This window comes from Brassica napus, chromosome A9, assembly GCF_020379485.1.
Source record: "Brassica napus cultivar Da-Ae chromosome A9, Da-Ae, whole genome shotgun sequence".
In the NCBI taxonomy this organism is placed as follows: Eukaryota; Viridiplantae; Streptophyta; class Magnoliopsida; order Brassicales; family Brassicaceae; genus Brassica; species Brassica napus.
This window is the reverse complement of record NC_063442.1, coordinates 3476025-3495975: the sequence shown is the minus strand read 5'-3', so window position 1 is coordinate 3495975 and position 19951 is coordinate 3476025. Positions and strand designations below refer to the sequence as shown.

The following is a 19951-nucleotide window of genomic DNA, read 5'->3' as shown; positions in this document are numbered from 1 at the left end:
TCTATTTTTGTGAAATAATTTTTTTTTCTAAAATGTATATCTAAATGAAATGGATAGAGTATGTTATTAGTCAAAACCCCTGTTCGAAACTACGCTAGGCGCTAGTCGGGCGGCAGTCCCGGGCCTAGCGAATTACCAAAAAGTCGGAGATTAATCGGGGTATACGCGGGGATTAATTTTTATATTTTTTTAATTATATATATACGTATATATATTATTACAAGTGAAAGTTTGGCGTAGAAACGTCAATAGTCCAGTGGCGCCTGTCGCTTTAGGCTCGGTAAGAGGTATAGAGTTCGAATCCTCCCAGTCGCAAGCTTTCTTTTATTTTTATTAGCGCGAATTTGGAAAAAAAAATTTAAACGTACTTTCATTTGTCCCACATCGCTTAGTTGAGACAAAAGGGTGCCTTGAAGTTCCCTATAAATAGAATTGACAAGGCTTCCATTATACCCAGGCTAATGGGCTTCTTACAGGTGCCCGGTTATTAGCCAACAAAGTCAAAATATTTTCTAAAAAATCGGTTAATTGAGCAAATAATCGGTTTTTCAAGCGAGTAGTTGGTTATCCGATTAATTGGAGCGATTAGGTCAAACTCGCGGCGCTTGCCTTCCGTCTAACGCCTAATCGGGCGTCTAGGCGGTTAAGCGCCCATGTTTTTGAACAGGGATCAAAACTCAAAAGTATGTATGCAAAACAAATATAAATCTTTACTTTTGGATTATTTCATTTTTTTAATAAAAGAAGCATCCAGAGAAGAGCTAAAATCCATTAAATATCTCTCTCCTTTAATTGAATAAAAGAGAAACAAGTGTTGCTCAAACAAAAAGAGAAACAAGTTGCGCACACATACATATTCATTCTATTTTCAGCAAGAAACGAGATATATACTTGAAGAAAGAAAATATTTGTTCTTTTCTTTCCCACCACCTATTTTCAGCAAAGCTGAATGCATTCTATATTTTTCATAACGATATCACGCAGGATGATGATCCTCTTTTTTTTTGTTTTTAAATTTATAATTTCTGTATATATAGTAATATTGGAGCAAATCCAACTTTATAATATAGTTACTCTATTTTAAAGTGAAATATAAAATAAAATTTTATATACTATTGGAAACGGTCTTAGAGCAATGTTAAAATATTTGTTAGGTACTAGTAGTAATCTTGCTCTTCCACAACGTCTTGATAATTGGTAAAACTTAGGGTTCGAATGGTGACCATTGTCACGTCCCGTCCCGCAGTTAACAGTAACAAAAATTTCTACATATACTATATATCTATACATTTTTATAATTGTTAAAACCACACTGGAGTTGAACCGCTTATCCCGCATCGCTCAAACCGCAATAACCATTCGGAGCCTTAGCGGTTAACCCGCTAATACAAAAGGCCATAATCAACATGGTAAACTGTAAAGTTCAAAAAAAAAAAACATGGTAAACTGTAAGAAATAATTGTGTCATTTGCTAATGGACATGTTTCCATATTATTATTCTTTTTCTAAATTTAATTGATGTAAATTTATATTGTAATGAAATTTGATATAAAATACATTTTTATTCTATTCATTTTCCTATTTCAAAAATATTTACTGTAAAATATACTTAGAAAAGGTTCTGAATAAGGTTAATACCTTTTCTAGATTGATAACATTATTTTTGGTATTCCCTATCTTTTGGAATAAGAGCATCATTATCCCAAAACCCCTTAGAGGGTCTCTTAATTAGTTTTTAATAGTTTTTAAAGTATAAAAGTGAGTTAATAGACTTAGAAAGAGATTTGAACATTTAAGTGGTTTATTGCAAGTCTCTTAATTATGGGTTCTTAAAAAAAATTATAAAACACTTTCATTACAACAAACTTTTACCACAATGCACAATCAAAAAACTTCAAATTGATCAATGATATTGAACTAACCAGTAGCTCTTGGTTTCTACGTTGAAAAGGAAGCCATGAAAGCGTGTACTCGAGCAGTGTCTAGGTGAGTACGCCAAAGGCAACTACTAAACCGATCCGAGGAAATGGCTTATCCAAATCGACTGTGAAGCGTTCTGCGACCATCTTTGCCCACCCTACTGAGACTCCTGGCTAGAGAATAAAAAAGAAGTAAGACTTTAATTTGCATACACATGTACTGTTGAGAACAACATAGAAGATGAACAATATATAATCAAAAAGGTAAACCAAAACCCAAGACTACTTATTCTAAAAGACGTGAACAAAACCTCAGGCACAAGTCCAAGAACACCTGAAACGAAAACGAAACCGTTGGCTTTGATGGCCTGAGAGTATGGTCCTACAGGGTGGCGCTTTATCTGTAGACACAACTTCCTTCTAAATCCTGAAACATTCTTGTCTGAACACTTTCATAAGAACAAATCCAGAGTCTCCACAAGATCGTGAAGTAACCTAAGAAGCTATATGCGTGATCTAAATCAATAAAGCAACAAACTTCGTCGGAAAATAAAGAGAACACAAGCTCAGACAACAATCTTTGATGCAGAACAGAGTATCATGTATAATTGTAAATCTAGATTCTAAGGAGGAAAGTAGATTCTTTTAAGGAATTACGATCAAAATCTTGCCTTGATCATTAGGCCTTTGGAGACGAAACGATTGAGGGAGGAGGAGATAGCTGCGGTGGCTCGAGAGAGCGCATCACGATCAGCGTCCATGATCCAAACGTCGAGGCCGTTCGTGGCGGCGAGCTGCGCGATTCCTGAACCCATCTGACCAGCACCCACTACTCCGACGCAGTAGCCTCTGCCTGAAGCTCTGGCTTTCCTTCTTCAGTCGCTGGGGATCATCGCTGCCTTCCTCCATTGATGCAATAGCTTCAACTCTCTCTCTCTCTTTGACACGTGTCTGAGAAAACCGTCTCTTGTAGGCCCAAAATAAGAGACGTTCTTTTGCATTTATTTTAATTTTTTTTTTTTTAATGTTAATAACTCTAAGAGACGGAGGTTGAAGACCGCGTTAATGATGGTCTAAGACCACCTCCATTGGAGGTTCTTAGAGGTGGTACTTAAACAAAAATCAAATAAAAATAAATGAAAAAAGGAAAAAATCAAGAGGACCGGTACTAAACAAAGGAGTTTTGGAATCACTAAGTATCCCATACGTGGTCTTTTTCTATTGGTTGTCTTTTTCTTTTCTTTTTTTCTTTTTTTTGTTCAAAATTGGTTCTCCCTCTCTTCTATCGTATTGTCTGTCATTCTTCTTCTTCTCCAAATCCTTGAGTTTTTCTGTTGATTTGAAGTTGAAACTGAAATTTAGTTTTGATGATGAGGTTGGCTTATTATCTCCGGCAAGGTCAGATCTCGTGTCTCCGGCAAGGTATGAGGAGTGAAGATGAAGTGACGAATTGTTGACTCTTCGTTTATAGAGAGGAGACATTGGAGCTAAACAGGAGAAAGTGGAAGAAGAAGATAGAAATAAACTCATATCTTCTGCCCCTGTTTCAGTTTATAAAAAAAAACTTTTAAAAAAAATTTAAGAACCTCAATGTGTTACTAACCAATGGAGAAGGAAAAAATTAAATAGATTAAAAAGGGTACTTAAGCTTTCAAATCAAAGAATTATACATTAATTTAATTTTAAGTACCCATTAGGGGTACTTACCAATGGAGGTGATCTAAGGAACTAGATTTTTTTAATATTATATATCTATCTTTGATATCTTAGTAAATAATCAAATATCACCATTTTTACTGTCATAAAAGGAACATTTGAAGTGATTTTGGGCCTGAAATTATAATCATTGCAAGGTCAATGATCACATCCATCATATCTCAAAACTCAAAATGTCAAGAAAAGATAAATACAGGAAATATATAAAGTAAAATTGCAAGTGGTGGCCCTCCATTAGTGGCCTAGTTATTCATATTAATGATGATGGCTTTGATTTCTTTTAGTTCGAATGGTCTATGCATTCATTGAACATCTAAAGTGTATAATTGTTCCTTACCTTTTTGTCTGGTAATGTTCTTTAAAAAACTGATAGGCATGCCTAAATGTGTATCGACCATTGGTATCAAGACGTTCATCATTATTTCTGTCTTTCTTTCTATGTTTTTCTCCTTGGTGTTCAATGATAATATATGGACTTAATATGTTTATAATGTTCAAACTAGTTCCATTTAATACGTACAAATAATTATTAAAAATTTGGAAAATTATAGTGGTATATTATTTTATTAATTGTGATAATAAATTTTGTTTAATAATATCGAAAAATGAAACCAATTAATATTCTATCACTTTAAAATCTTCTCAATTATATATATATATATATTATAAATTATCATCTGATCATATATTATTACATTTATATCTTAATACTTATCATTCTAAACATATAAAACAACAACTACACATATACCCAAAAAACACATTATATAATTTTTTTGAAAAATATACATGTTATAAATTATTATATGTTATAAAATAAAATATTTCAAAAAAAAAAACAATTCCGTACTTCGAAAGCGCAGATCAAAATATAGTTATATTTAAGGAAGTATCACATAATTCAGGACTGGACATAGACAAAATGAGATTTATCTGATTGGCAATACATAGCCTTCCCATTGGATCGTCTCCAACGGACACACACATAAAAATATTTAATTTTGAGCTATTGCACAACTAGAACTAATACAAATCAATATATCACAAGTTTTTATCATTACCGAGATGATTAGTCATGATAGTAATTATCTCATAATCAACCGAGCTAATTATTGTAACTAGACGAGTACTCGTAAATCATGGCCAATGTAAAGCTGCAATAAAATGAGTGTTTGTCCATGAGTTTGTTTTAGTCTTAATATATGATCGTCTATGGCTAATTGAATCTGGGTCATGAACTTTTAGGTTGAGCCAAAAATTTACTGGCGTTTATTTTGCCATTCAGCTTCAGTACTGCTATAGCAGAGATGACACTTGAAATACCCTAACTAGCTCATTTTAGTTTTTTTTTTGGGTGTAAATGTTAAAATTAACTCATTTTAGCTCGTCTTTTTCAACCATTTAATTACAACTTATTTGATTATGCGATAGCTATTTATTTTCTTAGATCGAGGTCAAAGATCCTTAAAACTGTCTAAGTATACCCGATATATTTCTGAAGTTACACTTGATTATCGTATTGCTATCATTTGCTTTAATTTAACATACTGTACTTTCTAATGGGTTGGTAATTTGCCCTTTGCCCTTCTTCCTTTTTTGTTGTTTATAATATTTTCCTAAACCAATCAATTATGTAATTTGAAAAAGGATAAGCATTATGGAGGCAAAATTCCAGCAAAGAAAAAAAAGTAGTAGTGGAATTTGAAAAATAAAGAGAGTTAACAGTAGTGCAGTATGCATACAATTTCTTAAAAATATATTTGGTTTAGTAACAAAAAACTTTTACTAAATAAAAAGTAAGCAGAAGAAGCGAGGAAGAAACGAAGACCTACTACTTTCCTCCTTTTATTTGGTAGGTACTCATTTAAGCATGCCTAGGAATCTCTTTCCTCTCTTTTTTTGTCGGCCTCCATTCTCCATACTCCTTTTTTCATGCATACATAAAATACTTTAAGATGGGGTTATGGAGACGATGATGATGAAGATCTTGATGATCACATGACAACCATATGCATGATATATGTTTTTGTCTCATGAGTCATGATATGTAAATATGGTTACACACATATATCGGTATGAAATTAAAATCCAAAGTGTCAAAAGTACGTATGTTATCATACACGTACAGCAGTAAAGAAAACAAAAAACATCCATCAATTCGTGTCATATTCATACACGTATGTAAAATCATCTTGACATTTTGAATCCATACATGTAAGATCTCTGTTAGATGACTATTTATGCAAATAAAAATGTATTTTCTTATATTAGAAAACAAAAGTTACTTTTGTAAAGACTGAGATTGTAGTTCCTTGCCAACCAACAACCCATATAATACTACTCCCCAACACCAAAACACAACACAAACTAAAAAATGGAAGAAGAGAAGAGATTGGAGCTTAGGCTGGCTCCTCCCTGTCAACAACTCACATCCAACAACAACATCAATGGATCAACACAAAGAAGCCTCACCAAAGAAACATCATTTGTTTTCAATAACAGGTTCTCTTAGTTCGTTCTTACAATCTCGTCATTATGAACTTGTTTATCAATGGATTTAAAGTCGCCTTATATCTTAAATAGTATTAGTTATTTTCCCACTTTGGAAATGTTAAACAGAAAGAAAATCTATTTCCCATAGTTTTTGGATGTTAGTGTGTATTTTGGCTCTGATTATGTATAAAAAACTTGTTTATGAATTATAATACGATTTTGGCGGAAACAGGGTTGAGACAGCTCCTGTGGTGGGATGGCCGCCGGTAAGAACATCCCGGCGAAACCTTACGGTGCAGCCAAAAGAGGAGATGAAAAAGGGAGTGAACGATGAAGTGAGAGAGTTGTACGTTAAGATCAATATGGAAGGAGTTCTCATTGGAAGAAAAGTCAACCTCTCCGCTTTTAACAACTACCAAGAGCTTTCACATGCCGTTGACCAACTCTTCTCTAAGAAAGATTTGGCTGATGTAAACAGACAATACACTTTGGTCTACGAAGACAATGAAGGAGATACCGTTCTGGTCGGAGATGTTCCTTGGGAGTAAGTTGATGAATCGAGCAAAATTAACTCAATATTGACTATCTTTATCATCAAAAATCATTTTATAATTTTTTTAAGCTCAACAAAAGAAAAGTAGATACATTATATAAATAAAACAATTAGTTTACTAGAAAAGAGCTAAAATATTTCTTTTCCCATGCTACTATTTTAAAGGTCTATATAGATTTTTGGGGTTTTTCATCAATTGGACAAATTAATGACATAGTTTACCTATTCCTTAGGATGTTTGTATCGACAGTGAAGAGATTGCACGTTTTAAAGACCTCCCACGCCTCCATGCTCTCACGTAAGATTGCTTTTCTCACTAAACCTTTTTCAGACTATACATATCACTACTAAGTAATGCCTTGTTACTTCTGAAATTAACACTAATGTATAACTTTTTTTTTGCTGTGTTTCCCCAGCTAGAAAACATGGCACGGAATAAAGTGAGGTTCACCAATATCGTCAGTTCGATGTTTTGTTTAAAATGTAATTTATGTAAACCATGTGGCTTGGCTTGATTTACTGAGATTTCTTTATTGGTTACTTAGATTTTGTTTTTTCAAACTTATGTTCTATGAATTTTATTTTATTTTGCTTCTGGAAGACGAATATGTGTAAATATTCTGTTTGTTTAAGTAAGCTGGGTAATATATTACTATGTTATCGTGTGTATAAACTAGAAAGATAGTAGAAATACAAGTTAAATATCGTTTATTTAGTTGTAAAATATTAAGCGTATCATTTGATAAACCAAATTAACGGATTCATAAGAACAGAAACCCTCATGTAATATTTCAAATCTATTTCTCTATAGGATATCAAAACTAAAACTGAACCGGATGAAATAGAGAAGAAATGAAATCAAAGTAGTCCTCAGGCTTATATTTTGCGTGTGAGAGTATGCAGAAGGATTATGACTAATAATTTTAGAGAGGTTGCTTAAACTGGGTCTCCAGTGCCATACATGAGTAAAGATTATGACTATGCATGTTAGTTGAAATATTGGAAAATGTTTGGGCCTATATTATTTATTTCAGGCCCAATAAGGGAAAGTTATAAAGTTTGAAACAAACACGCCAACCTACTCCACTGGAAAAGTTGCAGTTACCTCTCTGTATCGCTGTCGCTGATCGATTTGAGAAGTTGTAGCTATGGAGGTGACGTCGTTGTCATCTTGTGCTCGTCCTCTTCTGAAGCCTGACGGTTACATATTCCCGAGGTTAGGGTTCTCTTTTCAAATTTGTGTGTTTGTCTGTTTAGGGATTTACGATCACGAATCATTGCCATGAAAACTAATCGACCATGTTCTCAGAGAGAGTTTCTGTCTTTAGCTCAATGCGATTCAAAATACGTTTATAGTCCAGACGCTGGTTTAATTGGTCCCTTGTCTGTATATTTTTAGGTTGTGATATTCTTCAGTGCGCATGGTGTTCGGTGTTCCAGTTAGCTATGTAGAGAGCTCTGGTGATCCGTACCAGAAACAGATGGAACAGTGTATTGACTTGATAATGAATCATGAATGAGCCATAAACTGTTGAGGTTTTTGTCGACCTTGGTAAGAACGGTGTTAAGAGTCTACTAGCCGTTCCAGTCAGGTGAGAGAACATATAATAATCTATTAATCCAACATCATCAAAAACATGGTTGGTTATTGACCATTTTGACTCTTGAAGAGATAGACATGGAGTATAGGGAGTTAGCTTTGGAGTCAGGGATAGAGAACTGGGGACGTGTCCCGGCGCTAGGTCTCACCGCATCCATCACTTCCTTCGGCGGAAGCAATGTGGAAATCAAGTGCAGAAGATAGCGAGTCATCAGACGCTTTCAGTTACTTCGTGAAGATGTTCTTCTACCCTCAGGAACCATTTTATCTATTGAGAATCTCCGTTCAAGAGTTGGTACAACATTTGTTTTAGTCTCTAAAATTGCACTCGTATGATCTAATATATATATATTTGATCATTTGGTGCATATGACTATGAATCTAGTCGACTGGCTAGTATATTCATCTCAGAAATAGCTTTATTTCGTTTTAATGAAAATTTTTAGAGTTTGAGCTTTAACTTATTTGTTGAAGAGTCGAAATGTCTATTCAGATTTATTAGCAAATAAGGTTAGAACCAGAAGTATAGTATTTTTTCATGTAAACCATATATAATCGAATAGAATTGTATTTTGGAATCGTTTTTCTACCAACCAAAACTTGGTTTAAGCATACGTGCAGTTTACAAAAATATATATATATATATATATATATATTGATCATTTAGTTTGTAATCCATAATTATTTCAAGTCTCGTAAAATTTTATGACCGGTCATGTATGTATGGATTTACCCGTATAATGAATGTTGTTTGATGAAATAAATTGTACAAAAATATTTTTTAAAATCACCATTTCCAAACCCATTTGCTTTTGAGGATATCAACAAAGGTCTTAGTAGCATCCTTGTCCCTTATGGCCTTCCTCAGATAGAACCCATCTCTCTTCGCTACCCAAGTGCACTCATCTCCTAAGAATCCGCACTCCTTCCGAAACCCGCTTTTGACAGAGAACACGGTCACCACTTCTTGGTTCGTTGTTCCAAACCCGCTTCGAAACTGGCACCGAAACTCAGTCTTCTGGAACGGCCACATGTTCATTGTCGTGAACTTCCACAGCCGTGACTCCATTGGCTTTATCACGTCCCACCCGAGGTCGTCCTCGTTCGACCAGCACCGCATGGACAGCTTCGCTTTCCGGAGAACGACCCCTTCGATCTCGTTCCTTAGCTCTAGACGACCCGCCATTGTCGGTGCGGGTAACAATGCTACGGCCACAACCGCCGCCACGAAGAACCACAAGCCTTGGTTTCTTGCCATTTGGATTAATCGTTTGCTATGTTTTCTTGAATGTTGATTTATCGTCGAGTCTTGGAGCTTACGGAACATATTTGAACAGGTGAAGGTGTGACCTATATATAAATGTCCATTAGATGACAACTAGCTAGACCGTTACTGCTGCCGCTGCCATATTTAGAAATACTAGAAGGTATTTTCATCTATTTTTGGTTATAAAACAGAAAGCAAATCGCAAAAGTTGAATAACAATATGTGCTGTCTCTCAGAAAATTTGACCACAATTGTCATCATCCTCTTTGAGATTGTTTTATCACATAGGCTGAAAAGTCTAGAACGTTATGTTTAAATGAATGTTATATAAATTTTATTATGGGATAGTTTTGTATCTTTAACAATGAATCCACAACATTAATCAAATTTACACCTTATTAGTTAAGTATTAAAAACAGAATTATTATCACTTCCAAATCAGAGACGCACAATGTCTTGTCTTAAACTCTCAAGGTTCTTCGATGATGACATGCATAAACTATATATACGTTCTTTCTCACTTTCACCATTTATAAAGTTACACATTAATTTAGTTTTATTAACACGAATAACAACATACCGATACGAAAATCACGACATTGTTACAATCTTCATAATCATACTGAACAACATCGCCGCATAGCTAAATTAGCTGCAAGCTTTCTGGAGGACATCATGCTGAACATACTCATTCCACCTCTCGTTACCGTGTACTTGTTACTAAAAATATCGTCTTCCATGTCTCAAGTATAGTCCGTCCTTCTTAACCACTCAAGTGCATTTGTCCCTGTCCCCACACCGCTCTTTCATCTCCCACGACACAACTAGCTGCTTGTCCACACGTCAGTATCCATAGCCGTTCCAGTACTTGAAGGAAAATTTAAACATTGGTTTAGGGCATCATTTTTTACTTGTACAATTTGAAGAAAATATGTACCAAAAATATAGTTGTATATTTTGTTGGTAATTTTATTTGATAGTTTTTCTAACTTGTATTCTTGCATGATTGTTTATGTTATTTTATTGCAAACATTTTTGTAAAATATGAATATTATTTTTATGGCATTAAAAATCGTTGTCAGGGCTCTGTCCGTGTGCCATGTGTAATTTTTTTGTTCTTTCTTCTTTATTTCTTGTTCACCCATAAATTTATAGTTTTAGATTTGTAACGGCTACCATTAGGCATGAGCATAAAATCTATAGCCCGAAATCCAAACCGAACCCGAACCAAAAAACCTGATCCGTACCCGGTCCTAAATGTAAAATATATTCAAATGGGTTTTCTAAGGTGGTATAAAACATATTACAACCCGAAATGTTACTAACCGAACTCCAACGGGTAACCCGAAAAACCTAAAAAACTAAAAAATCTGAAAAGATATTCAAAGAAACCGATCCGAATGTCCAAAATAATATACAATATAATTATATGAAACATGAATATATACTTCAAATATTCAATTTCATATTTATTTTGATACGTTATCTTGATAATATCACTTGAGAAAAGTCTTTGTTTTTCCCCCTTTCTCAAAAGGAAAAAAAAAAGACTTTGTTTTTCCCAAACTAGAAGGTTTACACTTGTGAGAAAAGGAAAACTACAAATCTACATAAAAGGTCAAACTAGGCGATGTGCACGTGAAATACGTCCTTAACACAAACTAGTCAGGCCAGACAAAGGACGAGACAATTAGTTCACCACATGCATGAACATGGAGAATAAAAATGCCAAATACATAAAACGCGACTAGCATTTCCAAATTATGTTACAGAATGAAGATTTTTTTTTTTTTGGTCGACAGATTATGTTAAAGCTTAAGACACAAAAAGACACTACATATCAACTTGTACATATCATATAAATAAAACTAACTCATATATTGTTCAACATATCTTTTCTCTTTTCTTTTTAAATTTTTAAATTTTTGCTATTTGGTGTCATTGCAGGAATTATTTGTTCTATGCCTAATCGTTGTATTCCATGTCGTCATCATCCTCTGACCTGGTGCGGTTGCGTTCCGCTCGAAACTCTTTTAGCTGCCGCGGTGACCACGCCTTCCATGGCTCAACAAGCTTGACAACAGGCCTTACCAACTCCACAAATCTTAAAAAAATATTGTGCGGATAATAGGTCTCAAAACCAACGAAATATATACCGTTCGGCCCAATAACATATTTACACACATGTCCTCCGCACAAGATCGATGTCATCGACAACGTCTTGATAATGACATCCGCTGTCCCTTGGCTCGACATGAAGTGGCACTGGTGAATGACCACGCCGTTTCCAAATGGCGGGACTTCAAAATCCCATGTAAATTCCTGTTTGCGATACGATTGGTGCCACCGGAGAGATTTTCCAGACGACTTGCACCGGTAGACAACCAATGGACGTCTTAAGCCGTACATTTCGTTTCTTAACATTATAGAGAAACTCACATCTCCACTTTCAATCGAGTCTCCTTGAATTATAAGGGCTTGCAACACAAGGCACCAAACTATAGCTTTCTTGGCAAAACTATTTACTTCTAACATTTCTCTATTTTTCTTCTTCTTCTTTTACTCCTATTGGTTTTTGTTTCTTGATGACACTTGCATTTTCTTTTGATTTATATATTTACAGAAGGAAACGGAAAGTTATAGAAGGAAGTTAGTTTTGTGCCTACTAACGAGATATATAACCAATTCCAAAAAACTAGTATATATTTAGGATAATTAATAATACCTAAGTTATCTCCAACGAAGTGATACCAATTGATTTGTTATACACCCCACAAAAAAAGAAAACAGCATTATTGTTATAACTTCTAACAATATTTTCCCACGAGGCGTGCATTTTCATACACGCGTCTGTTAGTTGTGCTAGAGTTACAGTAGCCGTTAGACGAAATAGCTATTAGCGCACCTCTAATGGAAGGTCATCATGGAGAGTTTTCATCATTAAAAAATTTAAAATATGAAAAAGTTAAAAGAATGAATGAACTGAAGTTATAAAATAAGAGCTTTTAATAACTTCTTTACAACCTCATTCAACATTTGTCAATCCTTTGTTAATTCAATTTTTACTTCAAAATTAAATTTTAACTATTTACTAGATCTCGACCCGCGCAACCGCGCGGGTTATTGGTTTTATTTATTTTTATATAAACTTTTTTTTTGATTTTAAATTGGTATATATTATAATATATATATGTGTCTATCAGTTTTTAAAACATAATAAGTTTACGGTATATTTTTTTCATTGAATATATTGTTTCAAACTTTCACGTGTATTTATATCTTCTTCTATATATATATTTTCGGATTATTATTTCATTATTAAAATCATAAATATATATATAAAGATTAGTAAAATATTATTTTATTGTCATATCCAAAGATATTGTAACATTTCACAAATTTTGAAAGTTTTTGAAAAATTAAACTTTTCGCTTCATAGATTTATATTATCGAGTAAATATTTAAACATTAAGTTTTTGTTTAATTTTTAAAATAAACTATATAGTTTAGAATTTGTTTTCATTGGTTTAAGGTAGTAAAAATTAATCATTGTTAGATAATATGATTTTTGTTATTTAAAAAAAAATCTTTATAATTTTAAAAGTTAACATCAACAAATATTTAAATAATTAACATATCGAGGTATAATATTACAACATTAAAATTATATCTATTTAATTTATATTATCTATAAATCTAATGATTCATCTATTGTTTGAATCTAATTATTGATAGTCCAATAAAAATTTTTAGTAGGCCCAAAATTTAAATGATAAGATTAGAGACTAAATGTAATATAATTTTTTAGGAATATGTCCATTAGATCCATTTTTAAAAAAAAACACACATGAATCAAGGTTGTGACTTCTATTTTAATATATAAGATTTACATTATATTAAACATTAATATTTTTTTTGTAGAAAGCTCCAAAGAGTATCTGATTGTTGAGGTTGGCCTTCGGGGAAAATATAGAAATAACACTGAAAGTGATGAATCGTTATATCAAAAAAAGACAAAATTATCTTAGGTTTAGAGAACAAAATATCAATTTATTTAAGTACGTGAATCCATATTTTACGTTTAGCAAAATAGTATGATGTTATTTGATTTACATCATTAAACGACCTTTTATCCTTCTTTATTCAAATATTGCATGTTCAGGTCTGAAAGTAAAGTGTGGATTATAACCCGACCTAGCATGGCTCAAGTGGTGGCTGAGTTTACAGTAGCATGTTGTAATCATGTATTTAATTTCAAGCGAAACTAACATGTAAAATGTAATCTATTTTTTTACTGTATGTAAAAGTAAACAGTCTTTTTGTATTTACGTTTCTATTTGTAATTTACAGCAATTTTTGTGGAAGTATTTAATTGCAAAAGTTCAAAAAAATATATTTAATTACAATGTTTTCATAAGACGAACACTTCACGTAAATCACAAAAAGATATGTTTGAAATGTTTTTTGTTGGCTATGGTTCAAATTTATTTTCAGCTATTTTAATGTATTACGTAGAAGGATCAATTAGCCATTTTAATCGAAGAAAAAAAAATTTAAGGGAAAAGAAAAACATATATAGACATCAAAAATGTTAAAGCAGACTTACGTACTGTATGTATTTTTTTTTTTGTAATTATTAGTATCATAAACTAAAGTGTAATTCGAAAACAAATCACACTAGAGAAAAGAAACGAAAATTCTTCAAACATTAATATAGCTCTTGCACATGAAACCCCAGTGATTCATATTCGTTTAATAGTTTAATCTTATAGGCATTAAATCATTGTGAACCTCCTCCAGAGCGACGTTGGCTTCTCGGGTCCTCACGGCCGCTGCTGCTGCGTCGTGGCCAAGGTTTCCACTTAGCTTCAAGATATGTCCGTGGTATCAGCCGTGGATACCTCTCTTTAAAATCCCATTCTTTACCATGAAACATTATCCCTTCCGGTGTAACCACATGAACGGCACATGCCCTTTTATAATTACATATCTCAGCATCAATCGCAGTCATACGGATATCGACGTCTGCTTTACCGAGCACCGATCGGAAATGGCAGCGGTGAATCTCCTCCTCCAGTTTTTGGCCTCCTTCCAAGAGTACATGGAAGGTATGGCCCAGTGGTGGCTTTTTGGCTCGTCTCCAACCGTATTCAAGACCATTATTTATAGCTTGGCAGTGGTAAACTATCTCTGGACGTTTCAAGCCTTGCATTTCATTACGTATGTTCAGCTCTGTTGTGACGAAATGTGACCTCCCGGCCTGGGAGACCACGGTGACCTGCGTTACAAGGAACCACGCTAAGGTTCTTATAAATCTATCAATTTTAAACGTCATTTTTTACTTGTCGTGATAATTTGCCTCGTGTTTAGAATTTTGGGTTGGTTTGTTCCTTATGCTTTAATTTTTAAAAACGTTTTTAAAACTAAAATTTGTTGCAAAGTTCATATAGTTATTTGTTGTTATTTTTATGTGTACACCATCGATATGACAGTAAATAAAGCCATAATAACATCCGTAAGAAAGTTAAACAAATAGTTACAAAAAAAAAAGTTAAACAAATACGACATATAGGGGTTTCAGTTAGATAAATATCCCAATATATATTTTTTATACTATACACTATTTTAAAAATATTTTAGTACCTTGTAATTAGTGGTCAGTTATGTGATATCTCAATATGTTAAGAAAACAATTTAAATTTATACCATAATTGCATTAATTTATGTGATTATCAATTTCAGTAAAGTTAAGTCAATATTATTATTTTTTTGAAATGTTCAATTTGTTATTATTAAATAATATTTTTTTATAGAAAACATAAAATTTATTATAATGAAACAATGTTTTCCAAAACATTTATATTCGTGGAACGTAAGTAAGTAGTATGTATTCTTTATTTATTTTGAGTGAATACTTTTTTTTGAGTGGATCACCAAGATTGTATTATAAGTTACAAACTTACAATACATAATCAATATCTATAAATCACTTAAGCCTTGGCGTGACGTCCATTTTTAGAGCGTGGAAACGGCAGCCATGGGAAGAGCTTCTTCTCAGGCTTGTAATAAACTCCATCTTTTCTAATAAAGTAATGGCATTTATAACTAGGGTAACACCTAGCAGAAGTGTCAGGGTGAATATTGATAGGAACATTGACATACCCACGACTCGACCGGAGATGGCAATGTACGAATTTATACCTTGTAATACCAGTGTGTTCGAACTTGATTACAACGTACCGGTCTCCCGGATTGCTTTTACGCCAAACCTTGGGACCGTGAGCACATACAAAGCCAGCGTTCCCATTCTTAAGACCCCATAGTTCGTTGGCCACGATGATACGTGTGACAGTGCTTGGTCGTATGCTAAACTCCGATTTATAAGGTTTCCTATATAACCGCTCCAGAGAGAACACAACGATGGAGAAGTTGGAGATTTGCAAGAGGAGTAAGAGGAGGAGGTTTGTAACTATGGTTTTGGGATTCATCTTCACCATCTTTTGAGTTATATCTAAATACATCAGTTTATATATATTGTTTCTTTCGGTTTTTTACTAGACTAATCTTGAAACAATTCTCCTTTATTTATATGTATAAGAACTGACTCCCAACTCGTTTGTATAAGAACTGTTTTTTTGGTCGATAACTAATTAATAATCAAAACGGTGTTATTAGTCGCTAATACGTTTCTTTGTGTGTATGGGTTGCTGCTATTAAAGATTAATGTTTATAAGTGGATAGTTACTTCGTATATGTCCTTACCAATTTAAACGTTGGAGGTCATAGAAGAAGGGCATGACTGAGTTTTCTTGTATATTATTTATATTCTGTCATATGATTAATGGAATCAAGGGACTTTAGTTTCTCAATCAAGTATTAAGATTTGTTTCTGTTGCTGAAAGACTTTTTTTATTTATAGTCTACATGAACTGTGGTCAGCAGTTTTGTTAGTAAAATAGACATTTATGGAATGAAATAATGTAGATAAATCTATTCAGTAAAATTACACAACAAAATTTCTCATTTATCTTGAATGAATTAGATTTTATCATTCTATAGAAAAAAACAATTTTTTTTAACTCTGAAAAATTGCATTAGTTTAGTCCAAAGACTATATCATCCAAAACAAATTAAACGAATTATATTACAATTGGATGAAGAGTGAAATGAAATAAATTTATCTTATTTTTTCTATATCATATTCATCTTGTTTTATTCATTTTTACTTCATCCATTATTTTATACACCATTCACAGCCAAATTATTTACGGCCTTTTATGCTATTTTTGAACGACCCATTAAGTTATAAATTTTACTACACGGCAGTTTAAGGTCCATTTTCACTCAAAATCCAAAATAAAATCCCCTATATATTATTTGAGAAGCATTGCAACATTTTTTTGTAGCCACGTGTCATCACTAGAATGATTCTTAGAATCCTTAGAGAAATAAGTTGGTCCATTTAAATATATAATAAGTTTTTTATTAAACCACAATAAATACATTATTAATGTGCTTCATCATTTCCTTAAATAAGATTACGGAATTGCCTAATGTGGCTAAAGTATATATGACAATTAATGATTTTGAATAATAAAGATTTGATAAAAATAAGTGTGTATTATAATTATATTTGTTTAATTTTAAGCTATTAAAATAAATTATAACAATCATAATAACCATATAATAAAAATTAAAAAAATTATTTATATATTATATTTTGAATTTTTCAAAACAAGAATAAATTACTAAAACTGTTAAAATTTTCACATTCAACTTTTTTAATCTATGATTTAAAAATTTTGTTATGAAATAATACAAATAATTAAAAAATAATATAAGTTGAAAGTCTTATTTAATAAGTATCAAAAATAAAAAGATATATAAATATATGTATCATTTTAAATTAAACTATATGCCTTATAAAAATACATAAATATCTTAATTTTGAAATTTACTTGAACATATTTTTGATAAAAATTTTGAAAAAATATTGACAACTTAAATTTTTTTAATATTATAAATTACTTAAAAAATTAATCCCACACTAAAATTTTTGTTATCGATTAATTTAGACTTTTTGCTATAACAGATACAAATGATAAAAAAATATGAGCAAAAAGCATCATCTAATAAATATTAATATTAAAATATACCATATATATGTTACTATCATTTAAATTTAATTATATATCATATCAAATAGAAAAAAAATTTCAATTTATAAAATTTATTTATATGTTCGCACCAATTTAATTATATAAGTAGTAGATAATGAATTTTTAATTATTCAAAATATATTTATTATTTCATAAAATGTTATAAACATATAATATATAAAAGAAATTTTATATATAATGTTCATCCCGCGCAAGGCGCGGGTCTTAACCTAGTTATTTTATGATAATCCAAGTACATTATCAAAGTTAAATCTGAACTAATCCTTGAAACTTAAAAAATAGGTCTTTTATAATTTAAGATATTGGCAGTGACAGAAAAACAATTAAAAAAAACTCTTTTCATATTTTCAAATTAAACCATATAAATCTGCAATATTTACTTTTGATTAAAATCAGCAAATGTTTTTTATTTAAAAGAATAATATGGGTATTGCGTCCAAAAATATAATAATAGTACAGCAGCATCCAAAGAGAGGTTTAATTTTGTCGCCTTGCTCACTCTCGTCTCTGCTTCCTTTTTGCCCGATTTGCCTTTATAACGGCTGCTGCAAAAAGCTGTATCCTCTTGCAGAGCTCACTCATTAATGGAGGAGAACCAGAGATTCAAAAAAGTTTGTGTTTTCTGCGGAAGTAACTCTGGTCACAGAGATGTTTTCAGCCTTGCTGCTATCGAACTTGGCAATGAACTGGTTTGTTATCTCTTCTCTCCATTTTTTTTATTTAATCAAATATCGTTGTTTTAGTGATAAAGCTATGAACTTTACTGTCCATTGAACTGAAAAACCAGAACTTTCTTGTTCCTGTGAATGTTTTCAGACATGGGTAGTTGACATAACTTACGAAATGTTCTTGTGTTTGCTTTTGAAGTCGTTTATAGTTTGGTCTGAATGTTTGGTGATTGAAGTTGTTTCGTTTGTGTTAGGTGAAGAGAAAGATAAATTTGGTTTATGGTGGAGGAAGTGTTGGGCTAATGGGTTTGATATCTCGGAGAGTCTCAGAAGGTGGTTGTCATGTACTTGGGTTAGTTTCAAGACTCTCTCTTCCACTTTCTTTAGATGCAATTTCAAAATCTCCATCTAAGAAGAGTTTGTTTTTTTTAAATGTAGGATCATTCCACAAGCTCTGATGCCTATTGAGGTATGGTTCTTCATCACTCTGCATCTTCTTAACTATATGAAAAGTTTGAGATTTTCTTCCATTTGTTTAGCAGATATCTGGTGAGACTGTTGGAGAAGTAAGAATCGTTGCAGACATGCACGAGCGCAAAGCTGCAATGGCACAAGAAGCTGAGGCTTTCATTGCCCTCCCTGGCGAGTTTTCAAAAACCTCTAAGCAAGTTTATATATGTTTCTCCATGTTTTTTTTTTAAAGAAAATGGCTTCTTGTTTCCATCAGGAGGTTATGGAACTATGGAGGAACTGCTGGAGATTATTACATGGGCACAGCTTGGTATCCATAAGAAGACGGTACTTGAAACCCCATTTCCCCTTTTGTTAAGACAGTTATAATGATGTGGGAATGTTGTATTGTTTTCTGCAGGTTGGTCTTTTGAATGTTGATGGTTACTACAACAATCTGCTTGCTTTGTTTGATACTGGAGTTGAAGAAGGTTTTATCAAGCCAGGTGCTCGTAACATCGTTGTTTCTGCACCATCTGCCAAGGAACTTCTGGAGAAGATGGAGGTACGTAAAACAACAACAACACTTTAGATCATTGTTTTGTGTGGTCTGTTGTTTCAGTATATTTTTATTTGCAGCTATATACTCCTTCACACAAGCACATTGCTTCTCACCAAAGCTGGAAAGTTGAGCAACTGGCTGGAGATTCTTAACAATCTATTTAGTATTCTGAAACAGCATGTGTGTTTGCATTCAACAGTAGAAAAGCTTTTGGTGTATGGTTAAAGCCATTTATTATTATTATTCAGATTTTGGGATCATACATAATGTCTTCTTCTTCTACTTCTTTTGGAAATCAGAATGATCTGTCATGTCTTTTGGACAAAAATAATGTGACAGATTCTAAGGTTTGGATAGAGACAGCTTACTCAACTCACATGGAAAGCATTTAGTAACTGTCTGTTTTGAAAGCAACTTTGTTCATGAGGGCCCTTCCTTCATCTCTGTCTCTTATTTTGCTTCTTTTACAGAAAACAAAAAAACTCTCCTGTCTTCACATTAGTCTTAAAAGAAATAAGCCAAACTAATAACATGTTCAAGGAT

General features: G+C 32.6%; 5 protein-coding genes across 6 annotated transcripts; 2 read left to right on the top strand and 3 right to left on the bottom strand.

Moving 5' to 3' along the window:
* The first annotated feature begins 5916 nt into the window (after positions 1 to 5916).
* Positions 5917 to 7336, top strand: LOC106364021 (auxin-responsive protein IAA28-like). Its single transcript, XM_013803670.3, has 4 exons — positions 5917 to 6137; positions 6361 to 6672; positions 6915 to 6979; positions 7098 to 7336. The coding sequence occupies exons 1-4, from the start codon at positions 6010 to 6012 to the stop codon at positions 7118 to 7120; spliced, it is 528 nt and encodes a 175-aa protein (XP_013659124.2). The 5' UTR covers positions 5917 to 6009; the 3' UTR covers positions 7121 to 7336.
* Positions 7337 to 9068: 1732 nt separating this feature from the next.
* LOC106444454 (S-protein homolog 13-like) lies at positions 9069 to 10646 on the bottom strand. Its single transcript, XM_013885925.2, has one exon. It carries the CDS (start codon positions 9606 to 9608, stop codon positions 9069 to 9071), a length of 540 nt encoding a protein of 179 aa, XP_013741379.2. The 5' UTR covers positions 9609 to 10646.
* A 2798-nt stretch (positions 10647 to 13444) lies between these two features.
* Positions 13445 to 15076, bottom strand: LOC106442580. Its single transcript, XM_048739393.1, has one exon. It carries the CDS (start codon positions 14881 to 14883, stop codon positions 14329 to 14331), a length of 555 nt encoding a protein of 184 aa, XP_048595350.1. The 5' UTR covers positions 14884 to 15076; the 3' UTR covers positions 13445 to 14328.
* Positions 15077 to 15151: 75 nt separating this feature from the next.
* Positions 15152 to 16510, bottom strand: LOC125577713. Its single transcript, XM_048739394.1, has one exon. The coding sequence runs from the start codon at positions 16067 to 16069 to the stop codon at positions 15539 to 15541; it is 531 nt and encodes a 176-aa protein (XP_048595351.1). The 5' UTR covers positions 16070 to 16510; the 3' UTR covers positions 15152 to 15538.
* Positions 16511 to 18160: 1650 nt separating this feature from the next.
* On the top strand, positions 18161 to 19780 carry LOC106364020 (cytokinin riboside 5'-monophosphate phosphoribohydrolase LOG8). Of its 2 annotated transcripts, none has more exons than XM_013803669.3 (7): positions 18161 to 18417; positions 18651 to 18748; positions 18835 to 18865; positions 18939 to 19038; positions 19124 to 19194; positions 19268 to 19411; positions 19486 to 19780. In XM_013803669.3, the coding sequence occupies exons 1-7, from the start codon at positions 18313 to 18315 to the stop codon at positions 19558 to 19560; spliced, it is 624 nt and encodes a 207-aa protein (XP_013659123.2). In that variant the 5' UTR covers positions 18161 to 18312; the 3' UTR covers positions 19561 to 19780. The 2 variants fall into 2 exon arrangements, with proteins under 2 accessions (XP_013659123.2, XP_013659122.2); XM_013803668.3 differs by having other exon boundaries at positions 18936 to 19038.
* Positions 19781 to 19951: the final 171 nt, after the last annotated feature.

What these genes read in the sequence shown, in the direction of transcription:
- LOC106364021 (XM_013803670.3), top strand. Translation starts at nt 6,010, where the DNA reads ATGGAAGAAGAGAAGAGATTGGAGCTTAGGCTGGCTCCTCCCTGTCAA. An exon ending in TCATTTGTTTTCAATAACAG is followed by an intron (nt 6,138 to 6,360) that starts GTTCTCTTAGTT and finishes TGGCGGAAACAG; the next exon opens with GGTTGAGACAGCTCCTGTGG. An exon ending in CCACGCCTCCATGCTCTCAC is followed by an intron (nt 6,980 to 7,097) that starts GTAAGATTGCTT and finishes GTGTTTCCCCAG; the next exon opens with CTAGAAAACATGGCACGGAA.
- LOC106444454 (XM_013885925.2), bottom strand. Translation starts at nt 9,608, where the DNA reads ATGTTCCGTAAGCTCCAAGACTCGACGATAAATCAACATTCAAGAAAA.
- LOC106442580 (XM_048739393.1), bottom strand. Translation starts at nt 14,883, where the DNA reads ATGACGTTTAAAATTGATAGATTTATAAGAACCTTAGCGTGGTTCCTT.
- LOC125577713 (XM_048739394.1), bottom strand. Translation starts at nt 16,069, where the DNA reads ATGTATTTAGATATAACTCAAAAGATGGTGAAGATGAATCCCAAAACC.
- LOC106364020 (XM_013803668.3), top strand. Translation starts at nt 18,313, where the DNA reads ATGGAGGAGAACCAGAGATTCAAAAAAGTTTGTGTTTTCTGCGGAAGT. An exon ending in TCGAACTTGGCAATGAACTG is followed by an intron (nt 18,418 to 18,650) that starts GTTTGTTATCTC and finishes CGTTTGTGTTAG; the next exon opens with GTGAAGAGAAAGATAAATTT. An exon ending in AAGCTCTGATGCCTATTGAG is followed by an intron (nt 18,866 to 18,935) that starts GTATGGTTCTTC and finishes CCATTTGTTTAG; the next exon opens with CAGATATCTGGTGAGACTGT.